This window comes from Cyrtonyx montezumae, unplaced genomic scaffold (assembly GCF_038088225.1).
Source record: "Cyrtonyx montezumae isolate F1298 unplaced genomic scaffold, pur_monq_1.0 scaffold_18, whole genome shotgun sequence".
Taxonomy (NCBI): Eukaryota; Metazoa; Chordata; class Aves; order Galliformes; family Odontophoridae; genus Cyrtonyx; species Cyrtonyx montezumae.
In genome coordinates this window covers 16,496,790-16,510,829 of record NW_027071914.1, presented here as the reverse complement: position 1 = coordinate 16,510,829, position 14,040 = coordinate 16,496,790, and the positions used below count along the sequence as shown (strand labels likewise).

Sequence of the window (14,040 nt, the reverse complement as noted above, 5' to 3'; positions counted from 1 at the left end):
CTCAATACAGTGCCACCCCAGATGCTCCCAGCACAGACACGCGTGGCACTGCAGCCAAAGCAAACCCGCAGTGCTGGCCAGCTGCTCAGGAGGTGCCCCGAAATCCCGAATATCCACATCAAGCAGATGCTGCTGCAGACCCAAAGCCTCCTCCCAGAGTGAGCACTTCTCAGAAATCACGCTGGGTTATACACTTGTTTATTCTGAAATGTTTTGCATTTAATGTTACGTGGGTTGAGGGATTTTCCAGCTTGTATAACCCTCATTCCGTGCTTGTGCACTTCATCTGCAGTTGGACTTGTGCTAAACCACCCTCATCAGTCCCTAAGGCTGATAAGACTTAAATATATCTGCTTTAGGATGAGGAGGGCTGAATCAGCCCTGCTGGGACTCAGAGCTTCAAATTCAGAGTAAGAGTTTAAATCTGAGGACACAGTCCTGAACTGCAAACTCAGTCATAAATGCGTGGTTACAGGCCTGTGCTCAGCACCATGCTCCAGCTGGGATTTGTTTGTATTCCTTGCTGGAGATAGTTCACTGAAGGCCTAAAAAGATGGATAAACATCACTGTTCTCCTGTGAAGGGACAGGCAGGAATGGTGAAGGATTTTAGCCAAGAACAACCTCCAAAAGAGACTCCTGAGGAATGCTGTAGGCACAAGCAGAATGCAAGTTTCTTGCAAGAAAAATACTTTCGAAGGAGTTGGGCTGAGAGCTGAAGGCGCTGTCACACTGTTGGTTTCCCCTTTCCACAAGATGCAGTCTGCACTGAGAATCCCCTCTGCTGTAAGAAGCTGTCCTGATGACGCGTGCGGATTTGCTGTTGAGGTAGGATTATATCCCTAAGTATAGCTACAGCCACAGGGGTAATTAGCTGCACACTGATTGACTTGGACATCTGAAAGACTAAAACCAGACACAACCTGTGCATACCCTCAGAAAAGATGCTGGACTGTATCCCAAAGAGACGGCGAAGGCGTTTGTGCTGCAGTCATTAGCTGGAGGCCTAATGAGGCCAACCAGCCTGAGCAAGCCTGACACGGGGAGCTAATGGCAACTTCTTCCAGCTTCTTGCTGTGTACTTGTTCTATTTTACGAGGGAGAGCAGCTAAGATGATGCTGTGGTTACAGTGCATGACTGGTTCTGCTTTCATTTCCCGCGTGGTTTTAGGCAAATCACTTTCATGCCTCTGCATTTTCTACATCTTCCTCCAGTACAAAATGTCTTTTCTCCCAAGAGATGCTCTGAAGCTTTTCAGTGACTTCCGTGTGGGATAAGCTGTGAAAGTACTTGAAAGTGATTGAAGCTGTTGGAGGGCTGCAGTGTGCTGAGTCTCCTGAAACCCTTACGCTCTGCAAGCATTACTTTAATTAATTTTAGTTAATGACCAAACAACAGAGAGGGCACTTTTAATCTACACTTCGTAACAAACATTGAACTCTAAAAACTAAATGATAATGCTTAAGGGAGCGGGGCAGGAAGGGGCTTTTAAAGGACACGTTTAAACAAGGAATAGGCAGGACATTTAAACTAGCTCTTCCTGCTGATCTTAGAGCAAGAAATGATTCACCTATGAAAAAATCAAATCAAATGTTTGCATGAGCTAATGGGTCAAGCAGCACCTCTGAATCTCTCCACTTTAATAGCTTAATCATCTGCAAGCAGGCTGCAACTGGCAGGCTGAGAAAAAATGATGGCCAAGTGTGTGCTCACTGGTTCACTGGGATTTGGGCACTGGTGGGAGGAGCTGGGCAGTGAGCAGGGCTGGTGGGAAACAGCAGCTCCCTGCAGGTCCATCCACCCTGGGGTCCAGTTTCCCCTTTCCTCATAAGCAGGAGAAGGCAGGTGGGATGTGCAGGAGCAGGAAATGCTGGCAGATGGTGTGCATTTAAGAGATGCTTTAATTATGGGAATTGGAGAGAGGGCCCTTTATGCACATAAATTTTTAATTGTTGCTTTTTTTAGACGAAAAAAAAATGCAGTGCTCAAAAGCATCTCCTGGTAGCAAAAGCTCTAGTTGCTGTGAACTGCTGACTCTTAATTATTTCAAGGCAGAGAAAAAGAAAATGCTGTGCTTGTCAGAACCCCCTGGTTTAGCTTCAGCTCCTTCTGCAGGGAAGTGTCTGTTTCCTTCCATCTGCTGCTTTTGCTGGGGAGGAAAATGAACTTGTTCAGACACCGGGAAGTTCTTCAACATTTCAACAGCTAGCTGAGAATGCAGAAACGGCAACATGCATAAGTAATCATACCCCAAAATATCCCGCATCGCACTCACACGTACATCGCAGCCCCGGAGCCGTCCCCCAGCAGCAGCAGGCTGCTCCCAGCACACGGACCCGCGGGACGTGGGCAGGACGGGGCAGCTGTGGCAGCAGATGCCCGTGCCTGTTTCTCTCGCACCGTTGCAGTTTTTTCCTCCCATTTATTTCGTCTCTGTGGCCTTAAACTATGCCTGAGCTCAACCGCAGCCATCCGAGGCCCCTCACACCCAAACACAAAGCAAGCCAGCAGCTCAGCACTCACACGAGGCCGCCAGCAGCGCTCAGCCTCGCCAGGACATTCAAAGGATTAAAATAAGGAGCTGCGCCAAAAAGCAATAGCCGGCTGCGCTCCCACGAAGAAATTCATTAACGCCTGCAGAACCGGGGCCTCTCTCCACCACGACCACGGCCACGGCCACGGCCTCCACCGCAGGATCCGACCCCATCCCCACCTCCGTGCGGGGTCAGCCCGGCCCGGAGCTCCCCGCCCACCGCGGGGCGGAGCGGAGCGGCGCTGCAATGGCGGCGTAGGGGGATCGCCGCGCCCGGCACCGCCATGAAGCTCATCATCCAGGAGACGTACGCGCAGGCGAGCGAGTGGGCCGCCAAGTACATCCGAAACCGCATCGTCCACTTCGCGCCCGGCCCCGGCCGCTTCTTCACGCTGGGGCTGCCCACGGGTGGGCGGCGGAGGGGCCGGGCGGGCTGAGGCGGGCGGGAACGGCGGGGGTCAGCCGGGCTGAGGCGGGCGGGAACGGCGGGGGTCAGCCGGGCTGAGGCGGGCGGGAATTGCGGGGATCAGCCGGGCTGAGGCGGGCGGGAATTGCGGGGGTCAGCCGGGCTGAGGCGGGCGGGAATTGCGGGGATCAGCCGGGCTGAAGCGGGCGGGAATTGCGGGGATCAGCCGGGCTGAGGCGGGTGGGTCCGCCCGCGTGGGGCTGAGCGTTCCGCGTGTCCGCAGGCAGCACGCCCCTGGGCTGCTACAGAAAGCTGGTGGAGTACTACAGAAATGGAGACCTCTCCTTCAAGTACGTGAAGACCTTCAACATGGATGAGTACGTGGGTGAGTGGCTTTGGGAGCAGCCTCCCTGCAGCCCGGCTGTGTGTGTGTGTGTGTGTGTGTTTGGGGTGCAGAGCTCTGTGCTGTGTTCTGTGGGCTCGGAACAACGAGGGTTGGATGAAACTTGTGTTGCTAAAGGGACACAGTGGGCACTGCAGGTAAACCTGGGTAAGAAATGGTGCCAGTGCTCCTTAACCCACACTGCAGACCCTGCTGTGTTTTACCCGAGCTCTGCTGCTGGCCAGCCCAGGATCAGCGTTATCGCTGTCAGCAGAGATAACGGGTGCTATCAGCTGCACCTTTGCACATGGATGATGGAGCCATCACTGCAGGCCGTCCCTGAGCAGCACCGCTGTGCCCTCTGTCCCCAGCAGCGGGTCTGTGTGTGTCTGTGTGTGTGTGTGTGTGTGTGTGCTCTCAAAGCTGCGATGGAACGGCCTCGGCGCAAGAATGGCCCGAGAAGGAAGCCAAGAGCTCCAAAGGTGAAAAACTTGCAGGCTAATTATTTGCTAATGGTAACTTTGTGCTGACCGAGAAGTCTTTCTGTGACCTGCAATCAAGCAGTGTTGGGAAATAGGCAGTTATGTGGGTTTATAGTGTTCAAGGGGAAAACTGAATGCAATAGATTATTTCTGAGACTTCTACACTGTTTTTAAGTGGTTTTTTGCTAATGCCAACTGGGAAGGGGGCTGAAAAGGCAGTAGGAGATGAGGCACAGTGCATGCCTGCTCTTCTGGGACATCCACTGAGTGTTAATACAAGGGTGTGACAATTAATTTTGTTATTTGAGGAAGCGAAACAACTTCTTAAAGTTGAAGAAGTCCCATAGGACAGATGGAGAAAACAGCTCTGTTGCCAGAGCCACTGCAAGCCTATGTAAGTGCTGTGCATTCCAGGTGGTGGTGTGGCTGTCCCAGCCCTGTGCATGCTCTGTTAACAGGGCTCCCGAGGGACCATCCGGAAAGCTACCACTCCTTCATGTGGAATAACTTCTTCAAGCACATTGATATCTCGGCAGAAAACGTCCACATTTTGGATGGGAACGCAGCTGACCTGCAGGCAGAGTGTGATGCGTTTGAGGATAAAATCAAAGCAGCTGGAGGAATTGAACTCTTTGTTGGAGGTGAAAACCTGAAGGACTGGCAGTCTCTAAGTACTGTCTTTCCTTTGTCTGTCTTATTTATTGTCTGGAGATGACAAATAGGTCCAGGGGATGTGCACTGAAGGGCACCCGTGCACTCTGAGTGCTCACGTGTGCTGGCAGCCTTGTTGTCTGACATTTCATTCCCCAGTTTAAATATTTGAATTCAGGAAGCAAATTGCTCAGGAGGTGGTTAGCTGGAGAGCCAGGCAGGGCTTGAATTTCATCAAATACAAAATGTAGTTCAATAATTGGGATAACAGGAAGCTGCTTGGAAAAGCCTGCTCCTGTTGGCTGTTTCTACCAGTTTACCTTGAGATTCTGTATCCCAGCACAACTGGGAAAGAGTCTCTGTTGACCTCAGAAGGAGCTTTTGGTATCATTTTTAACAGAAGCAAATTTGAGCTTCAACAGAGAAATTGGGAGCATATTTCTCAGATCTGTGTCTGTTCCTGGGAGCATTGAATGTCCCTTTAACAGGAGTGCTGGTGGCTCTGCTTCCTGCAAAATCCATTTCAGCCAGTGACCTGCTTCTCAAACTCTCTGTCACAGGTATTGGCCCCGATGGTCACATCGCCTTCAATGAGCCTGGATCGAGTTTGGTGTCCAGGACACGAGTGAAGACCTTGGCTATGGACACGATCCTGGCTAATGCCAGGTTTTTTGATGGTGATCTCTCCAAAGTCCCCACGATGGCTTTGACAGTTGGAGTAGGCACTGTCATGGATGCCAGAGAGGTTAGGAAAGCAGCAGTAGCTGTAGGGCAGGGCTTTGTGAAATAGCTAAGGGTCATCCTGCCTTGGAGCAGTTACGCACCCTGCTGGTGTAGGCCAGCCCATGCTTTCCCTGCTGCAGACAGCTGAACACAATCTTCCTTTCTTGCATCCTGTACCACTACAGAAAGGCTCTTGATCTGTTTTCCAGGGTTTTTTTTTGCTCTGCTAACCCTAACGTCTGTGACCCTGCAGTACAGTTGTGATTGCAGGAAGCTAGAAAGGCTTCTGGAGAATGGCTTCAGTTAAGGAGCTCACCTGGTGAAATAGCTGCAAGAATCCCTGGCTGACTCAACCTTATACCAAAACATGAAAGCCAGGCAGGATAGCTTTTAACTGCGCTTACACCTCGATTTATACCTGCTAAGTCTCTGTATAGGTGCCTCACGGGAGCTCCAAGTCACTAAAGTGATCCTCCAGGCTATGATTTAATTGACAAATAAAATATAGCTAAAGCAAACAGGATTGAATGAAGTACCTCTGGAGGATGGCAGACCTTACTCCCCATTAGGGACTGGGGCAGCTTTCTATTAGCTCTCTCTCAACAAGTCTAGAGTCTGACTGCTGTCGTCTTGTCTTGGAGTCCAGGTGATGATTCTCATCACGGGAGCCCACAAAGCCTTTGCTTTGTACAAAGCCATCGAGGAAGGTGTCAACCACATGTGGACAGTGTCTGCTTTCCAGCAGCACCCCCAGACCGTGTTTGTGTGTGATGAGGATGCTACGCTGGAACTGAAAGTTAAGACAGTGAAGTACTTTAAAGGTGAGTGTTTGACCAGGGCAGGCAGCTGATGGTCTTGGTTTTTCAGTGGCACAAGCCATGATTTTTGTTAAATGTTTGTTTAGTCAACTCCCAAAAGAGAGAATATCCTTTCAAGACATGCTGAGCACTGAGGCTGTCAGGCTTACCTCTGTGGTTATGGGAGCAAAGCACAGATTTGACTCCTATCTAATTTCTTTAGCATTCAGTGAATGAAAATTTTGCCTTATTATACCTCCTGAAGTCGTCTTTTTACCTGCACCATCAGGTTTAATGCTGGTCCATAACAAGCTCGTGGAACCCCTGTACAGCATGAAGGAGACAGAAGCAGAAAGAAGCCAGCCTAAGAAGCCTTACAGTGATTAATCTCTCTGTTTAGAGTAATGCTGAGCCATCATCTTATGTTGAAAACCAGCTGCAAAAAAAGGGAATTGCTGCAGAAATGTGTCTCGTCTTTGTTCTTAAATTAGCAAGCACCTGCTTTCACTAACCAAACGAGGATGTGATCCAATGCTCTGTGTGCCACAAATTTCTGAAGGTAAAACCTGTAGAGAATTAATTGTTTAAGCAAAAAGCAATTGTAATTGTATGGACTGAAGGCACTGAGACGAATGTGAAGATGTGAAAGCACAATGGGTGATCACTTTGGAATGTATTGTTTGCAATTCTGCCAAACACATCTGTGTGTCGCTGCCCCTCTAGAAAATACTCCTGAGTTATACTCGCTTAAAATGGGAATGCTTCTTGTTCAGCCCAGAGAAGGGAAAGAATCAGCACAGCTGAGCAGCAGCCTGCTTCATAGCCATGAGTAAGCCATGGAGAAACAGAAACCAAGTGCTGCGTGGCATGCACAGGAAGCAGATAAGAACTATGGGGCACGGGCTGGAACAAGACATTCACATTAGATGTGGTGGAAGTTTCCCTGTGAGGACAGTCCAGGCAGAGGAACCATTACACAGAGCTGTGCAGTCTGTCTCCATCCCGTGGAGCTTTTCAGGCTGGAACTGGATCTGCAGCCCCAGCTGAACCCGGGCTGGGGGCAGATGTTGGATGTGGGGATGTGTCAGCAGAGGGATGCCTCGAGCAGCAGTTCCCAGTGCAGTGCCATTAATGCAGGTGAATGGTTGGCTCATGCATTTCTGTCATTCTTTTGTTGTTGCCACAACTGTAAAAGAAGCCTTAATGTTCAGTTATAACTGTATATGCACCGGTGCTGACCTACAGCAGGGTAGCTTTCTTCAGATCAAGTATAAATTGCTTCTGTTTGTGCTCCTCGATGCTCTATCACTGATGTTGGGGCAGAGCCTGGAGCAGTGGGTTCTCTCTCTCCATTTCCTGTGTCAGATAATCCTCAAAGGAAACATTCTGTTCCCTGAGCTCAGTGTGTGCTTCATCACAGAAGCCCCATAGAGGTGGGCGTGGTGAGTACAGGATCAATGCAAGACAAACTGGGAAGTGTGTGTCATCTTCATCCAGTTCTGTGAGCTGTTCATTTGGGACTTTCTACAGTAAAAGCATTATTTTTTTCTATCAGCTTGGACTGTATGTGTGCTTGGTTTCTCTGTGCTCGTGAAACATGAGCAGTTCATTGAATGGGAGCTGTGATGCCATATTAGAGCGGCAGCTATGAAAGATTTAGAGTCGAAGAAAGGTGTGTTATTCTGAACAAGGCTTTCTGTCACCCAGAACCAAGCACTGAGAGCAGGGTGGGCCAAGCAGCTGCTATGGCTCTGTGCCTTAAGGGCCCCCTCCTCGCCCAGCAGGCACTGCACACAGCTGGGCTGCCAGGCAGCAGCCAGCTCAGTTGGTGTGGGGGAAAACGTGGGCATTTCTAAAGGAAAAGAGGAGGTCTCAGCTCTACACAAACCATAAATGTCTGCAGCTCGTTGCGTGTCCACACAAACAGGGGGAGTGAGGAGGGAGTGTTTTGTGAGAGGAAAACAATGAGCTATCACGGAGAAGCAGCTGATGTGTTAGAGTTGCTTGTCTTGCCCTGTTCCACGCCCTGCAGGAAGGAAGACGCCCCACGCACCGACCTCGCGTGGAAGTTCTGAACTGCTGTTACTCAACAGACCGTGGGAGGGCGCAGTGAGAGCAGCAGAGCTGTGCCACACCGACCTCTGCTTAGATGTGTGTGCCACAATGAAGACAGACAGGGAGACAACTGCAGTTACTGTCTTAAAGTGAGTTTAGTGCATGTGAAAGGTACAGGAAACACAAGTAAATCATACACAATGTAAACTTTCTCTACACACCATCCCATAGCCTAAACCAAGGCAGGAGATCCACCCTTACTATTTTAATCAATGCCAATTCCAACAGTCTTCTCCCTTCTGTGAAAGGAACTAAATCAACACTCATTTTGGCCACATTAATTAAATAAAATTTATTGGCTACCATTCGAAACTGAGTTTCCAAGCTCCTGAGCTATCCATCCAGACCCTGCCATTTGTTTTAAAGAGAATCTGAATTCCCAAATAAGTTTTTAGATCACTCTGTAAGAAGAAAATAAAAATCAGTGTTTCTCTCCAGCAATTCCTTTCACATTCCCAAAACAGCTTACTGAACTTCTAGGGGAAATGTGTTTTGAAATGTTTCAAGGGCAGGAGCAACAGAAATAATGCATCTAGCCCAGAAGCAAGCCCATCCATTAATGAAATTCCTTACAAGATTCTGTCAACAAGTTAATCATCTGCTAAGAAAGAAACGTGAATTTTTTAAGATGCTAAAAATCATCACTAATTCAGACTGTGTACCCACAGAACGTGTTCCAGTACCTGCTATTACTCCCATCCTCTCCCTGGCCACGCTCAGCTCTCAGCAAGGCACACAGCAGCTCCACTCAGCCAGCACGTCACTGCCAACTCCAGGAAGCAGCTGGACATCCTCTGCCAACGCCTTCAGTAACAGCACAGGCACTACAGCCACTAAGTGCAGGGATCATCGAGTTCACTGCCACTGTCAGCAGAGCAGTGAGCTGCTCCAAAGGAAACAGGCAGGAAATGCAGGAGAAGCAATGGGCTCTGCTCCTGAATACGGAGGGAATTCCTGTGCTGCTTCAGAACGCTTTCCCTTTCCAAGCAGTGTAACTGCAGCTCCAGAACGAGCACTGCATCTGCAATAAAACTGCCCCAAACATCACAGTGGGAACTAGCTGACATCCCTGCAAGGAAACACCCCTCAGGAGGACACTCCAAAAACATCCCCACGATGCAGGAGCTGTGCAGGCACCTCTTGGCACACACACTCCTATCTGCTGAACCCCTGGTGTCACAGTTCTCTTCATTGGTGGCTATTACTATGAGGACTTTCAAGAGGTGTCGTAGCCACAGGGAGGGTAAAATGGTCTCCTTTGGTTCTGGCAACAGAAAGGTTGTGCAAGAATCCTGCAGTGCAAGGTAGAATCGTTCCTCTATCACATCAGAGCATTGAAAATCAAACATTTGACACACACACAAAAAAAGGAAAGCATCTGTCTCTGGTTTCTTCAGCATTTGCTGCTAGAGAAAGATACTAGTCTTCATCTTCCCAGAGCTCACCATCAATATGCATAGCTTGAAACAATCTGCAAGACAGCCAAAATTTTACATCAGAATAGAAAATGAAGGAAACCAAAACTGGGCTCTGCAATTGTTCTCAGCAGTGTAAGACATGCTGCAGTTGTCAAGGTCGGTTAAAAGGAGCCACTGTGCACCTGTACAGCACTCACAGCTTCCACACGTGAAAATAATCACCCAAACCTGTTAGAAATTACCCAGTGCTGCAATCCCCAGCTGGACTCTGACAGTACCCCAGCAGCAGCCCGAGCTGCCTGCTCCAAACAGCTGACAGTCACCTGACAACACAGCTGGGCTAACAACTACAGCAGAATGGGGGGAACAGAATGAAAGAAAAGGGGTTTTTCTTGTGAAACGGTGTGCCTTTGTCAAGAGGGGTAGAAGTTAAGCTCCAAGAAGAACGGTGGGAGATGTGGGAAGAAAAACGAGAGGAAAATGGGGTAGGAAGTGAAAAAATGTTGTTAGGAGAGGAAGAAGTGGTGAAAAACAAGGTTCAAGAGCAAGAGAAAATCCTGTCAGCCACATCTGTGGACAAAAGCAGAGTAAGCCGTGGAGTTCTGAAGGAAATGCTGCTACTCTGAAATACCAACCTGAGCACCTCAAGAACCCAACAGCAAAGTGCTGCAGCAGCAGACGTACACGCAATACGTACCGATCAAAGCACGGGGAGGATGGGTCATTGAAGTGCCTGTATGGGTTCACCCTTGACAGGGAAGCCATACAAAGCCAGCAGAAGTACTGCATGCAGCCAGTGCACGTCATCTTGTTACAGCCATCTAGCTTCTGGCAGGGAAAAGAAGAGAAACAACGAGGTATTACCACCTCAGGCCTCAAAAACACAGCACCTAGGGATTCATTCTGCCCCAACTCTAGCACAGCTCTGACGTTTTTCCACCAGTCAGAAGGAGGAGCCAGAACCACAGAGCTGTGACTCAGTTCTGTTACTAACACTACTGGGGATTACAATTCTTCTGAAGCTACTTATTTACCAGCTGCACTCTGAAAAGCTCCAAGACACGTGGGAAGGGATTCGGATGGATGTGGAGTCAAGCTGGATCTTCTCAGTACTGGAGTCTGAACACTATCCACTGCTGCATTTACTCACATCCCTGAGCTATAACCTCTATACTGCAGACTGAGCACGGAGATCTCTGGTTGCTGGAAGTTCAGTGGTGAACTCGGACAGGAGGAGCTGATCTCTGAGCTGATGTGAATGCACAGTGGTTCAGCCCCTCCCACCACGCTCACCTCTATAGGAGTACTGCAGCAAGGGCAAGCCTTGGAGTTCTTTTCCAGCCACTCCTTGCTCTCCATCTCCTCCAGGGCTTTCTGAATCACTCGTTTGCCATAGCGCTGTTCCAAAAATCTCTTGGTTGTCTCATCTGCTTCTAAATATTCATTACGCAAATCCATCAATTTCTCTGCAGAGGAAAACAAAGAAACAGCTTTTGCACCGCGTTACATAACGTTCAGCCAGCAGCATACAGCGTTCTCACAGGAAACCAACACCATTCATGGAAAAGGAAAGCCTGAGAACCCGTAAGAAAATGACAAAATAATGAGCAAATAACACCTGTGCACCTCACTGAAGAGGTTCGCAGTACCTGATCAGGCCAGAGGACACAGTGAAGCGAGAGCAAATTAAAACGGAAATCGAACTGAAAAACGGGAGGTTTTTTTCTGAACAGAAGTTGAGTGCAACCTCATCACGTCACTGCAGGGCCAGGCAGCCCGCGGGGCACACACTGAACGCTTCTGACTCTCAGTCCTTTTCACACAGCTCTTGCTGAATCGCTTCTGAACCCGTTCCTGACACGCGACGACCCACCTGATGTTATTTTGCACGGTGAGACCCCGTGGTATGTCATCTTACACAGGGTGCAAAAGGCGTAGTTGCAGCAGGAGCAGATGGCCATGGTGCAGCCTGGCTCCTGCATGACGGGGGTCTGGCAGCCCGGCCGAGGGCAGTACACCACGTCTGCCATCAGGTCCAGGGTGGACTGCAGGAGCAGGCGGTCATAGCGTGCGAACAGCTGCTCTCCAACCAGCTCCTTCACCTAACAGACACCAAGGGAACACGATCTGCATGAGAGCTACGACAAGAAGTGGAAGTAGGTGAAAAAGCACAGCTGGCACGAATTCACCCTGCATCCTCCAGCAGAGGTCACAGAATCACTCCTAGGAACGCTGCTCTAATAACAGCTAAATAATCCAAAGAACAAACACGCAGCATCAGACATACTGCGACGTTCATTCCCACCTCTGACCAAAGCCAGTGGGCACAATATGCACTCGTGACCCACTGTTAACCTGGGCACAGCTGTGGCCCAGAGCGTGAGGAGGAACCCTCCGTGGCTGCATTCACCACGCTGGCTGCTGGGGGCAGTCTGCCCACACAGCACAGGATGAGCACAGCCCCGAGCGCCGCGGACCGCGCGGTTCCGTTACCTGGCCGGGAGTAGCAACAGAAGAACACTTCGGTTCTGGACAGTTGAGGCAGTGGACCTGACCATCCCTGATCTGTATCTCAAAGTAGTCCTTCAGGCACGCTTTGCAGTACACGTGGCTGCACTCGGTGAAGTACATACATTCCCTGCCCAGCTTCTCACAGAAGCAAATATTGCACAAGTACATCTTACTGTTAAAGCACTTCCTTCTCTGAGCCTGATCGAAGTCCACGATCTCCCGGATCAGGCTGGACAAAGATTCCATGTCCTGTACAGCTCTTTCATCAATTTCTCCTTCAGCTGCAGCGCAGCCCACTGCACCACTGCTCTCCTGTCCATCCTGAGGGGCCGGAGCCGTCCTGCCCTGGGCACTCCCCTGCTGGCACACTTTCAGCTCGTAGGGGGAGGAAATATTCAGGTAACTCAGTGTTTCCTCCTTCAGAAACTGCATCCAGGCAAACAGGACCACACAGCCACGGTTCTCTTCCCACAGGTTGTCTAAATGCTTGCAAAGAGCACTGAGCTGGGAAAGAAAAACAACAGCAGCTCTCAGTGAGTGCTGACGACTCGGGACAGTTCTCCCCCCCTCCACAATTCTCCTCTATTGCAAATCTCAAATTCTGGAACTTTTAGGTAAAAGACATAAAAGTAATGCTCAGGGACACAACCTTCTAACCCCAGAAGGGTACCCAAGTCAGAACAGGCAGAAACAGAAGAGCCAACTGAAAGAGGGAGGTCACCATACGCCTTCATTCCCACTTCCTCTACAACATCAGTGTCCCCCGGAGCACTGTCAGTCGCACACTCACTCACATAAAGCTCTGCCGAAAAACATCAGAACGAACGTGCAAACCTGTGCTGGGGAGAGCCATTTGCTGCTGAGAGTGAACGTGGGCGGGGACGTGGATGGGTAGTCCAGCGGGAGCTCAAAATTCAGCACAAGTGGAGGCAGAAAGCAAACGCTGTATTCAAAGCCACCGCTCTGGAGACGCTCTGAGGAACTGCCTGAGCCAAAGCCCACAGACACAGCGTGAGAAACAGCGCGAGGGGGAACCACGCGCCAGCACACGGCGTCTCTCTTTCCCTATGATAAAGTTTCTCATTCCAGAATCATTTATTCATCCCTAAAGAACGGTGCAGAGAAATGTCCCGAGGTCGTATGGGGTTAATGGTACACACACTGAGAGCAGGGAACACACACCCTGAGGGGAAAGGATAACTGCACCTCGTACTCCAAAGAAATACCACTGCTGAGCTCTGATTCTGAAGCTGCACACGAAGGGATGAGTGCCCACCCTGCCACCATCCCCAGCGATCCCACACACACCAGGTTTGAGCACAGCTCCATCAGGGAAACGTTCCCACAGGGCAAGGGAGCAGCTGAGCACGGCCCAGAAAATCACTCTGCAAACCCGAAGAAAACAACAAAAGCCGCCTGAACTCACCGCTCACAAAGACTTTGAAGTTCTGGGGCAGCTCCAACACAATCCGCGTTTCTCCTCCTTGTGCTGACTCAGCTCTCTTAAACTCATCTTCGTCGTAGATGCTGGCCAGCGCCAGCAGCTCGTCCTCCCGCGCTTCTCCGTCTTCTGAAGACATTTAAATGCTCCGTGGGGTTAGCAGCGCTCTACAGGATAACCGAGTTAATGCCTGCTACCCACACATCTCGCTCGGGGCTCCCGTCCTATGCTGCTACACAAACCGAAGTAGCAGAGGAAGCTCAGAACAGAATTCAGCTCTTTTTATGAGCTGAAAAAAAACCCCACGGTGATCGTGGAGGAGCTACAAAGCAAACGGAGCGCGGGAGTGGGTGAGGACGGCAGCGGGACACAGCGGAGGGGAGAGCGACAGGGGGACATCGCACAGCGGCCGAGAGGGAAAACAGAGCAGAAAGGAGAAAAATGAATGAGCGATGGAATCTCCCGAGCGGCGCCCGGAAAGGAAACGTCAGTGAGGAAAAGAGCTCAGTGAGAAAGTTCAGCTCGCGGCCGCGTTGGGCCGAGCGGAGCTCCGCTGCCGGCGCTGAACCGGGCAGTGCCGC

The 14,040-nt window shown here is 50.2% G+C and overlaps 2 protein-coding genes across 4 annotated transcripts; one reads left to right on the top strand and one right to left on the bottom strand.

Moving 5' to 3' along the window:
* The first annotated feature begins 2,767 nt into the window (after positions 1 to 2,767).
* On the top strand, positions 2,768 to 6,801 carry GNPDA1 (glucosamine-6-phosphate deaminase 1). Its single transcript, XM_065734911.1, has 6 exons — positions 2,768 to 2,941; positions 3,223 to 3,324; positions 4,262 to 4,444; positions 5,015 to 5,199; positions 5,824 to 5,998; positions 6,264 to 6,801. The coding sequence occupies exons 1-6, from the start codon at positions 2,818 to 2,820 to the stop codon at positions 6,359 to 6,361; spliced, it is 867 nt and encodes a 288-aa protein (XP_065590983.1). The 5' UTR covers positions 2,768 to 2,817; the 3' UTR covers positions 6,362 to 6,801.
* A 2,500-nt stretch (positions 6,802 to 9,301) lies between these two features.
* Positions 9,302 to 13,636, bottom strand: RNF14 (ring finger protein 14). Of its 3 annotated transcripts, none has more exons than XM_065734908.1 (7): positions 13,445 to 13,636; positions 12,853 to 13,004; positions 12,001 to 12,522; positions 11,381 to 11,609; positions 10,801 to 10,973; positions 10,205 to 10,335; positions 9,302 to 9,560 (listed from the first exon to the last, which is right to left on the bottom strand). In XM_065734908.1, the coding sequence occupies exons 1-7, from the start codon at positions 13,596 to 13,598 to the stop codon at positions 9,509 to 9,511; spliced, it is 1,413 nt and encodes a 470-aa protein (XP_065590980.1). In that variant the 5' UTR covers positions 13,599 to 13,636; the 3' UTR covers positions 9,302 to 9,508. The 3 variants fall into 3 exon arrangements, with proteins under 3 accessions (XP_065590980.1, XP_065590982.1, XP_065590981.1); XM_065734910.1 differs by having other exon boundaries at positions 12,853 to 13,000; positions 13,445 to 13,500; XM_065734909.1 differs by lacking the exon at positions 12,853 to 13,004 and having other exon boundaries at positions 13,445 to 13,532.
* Between the last annotated feature and the right edge of the window lie 404 nt (positions 13,637 to 14,040).

Coding starts and splice junctions, on each gene's coding strand:
- GNPDA1 (XM_065734911.1), top strand. CDS start 2,818: ATGAAGCTCATCATCCAGGAGACGTACGCGCAGGCGAGCGAGTGGGCC. Junction 3,325..4,261: donor CAACATGGATGAGTACGTGG/GTGAGTGGCTTT, acceptor CTCTGTTAACAG/GGCTCCCGAGGGACCATCCG. Junction 5,999..6,263: donor GACAGTGAAGTACTTTAAAG/GTGAGTGTTTGA, acceptor CTGCACCATCAG/GTTTAATGCTGGTCCATAAC.
- RNF14 (XM_065734908.1), bottom strand. CDS start 13,598: ATGTCTTCAGAAGACGGAGAAGCGCGGGAGGACGAGCTGCTGGCGCTG. Junction 12,523..12,852: donor AATGGCTCTCCCCAGCACAG/GTTTGCACGTTC, acceptor TTTCTTTCCCAG/CTCAGTGCTCTTTGCAAGCA. Junction 9,561..10,204: donor TCCTCCCCGTGCTTTGATCG/GTACGTATTGCG, acceptor GCTGTCTTGCAG/ATTGTTTCAAGCTATGCATA.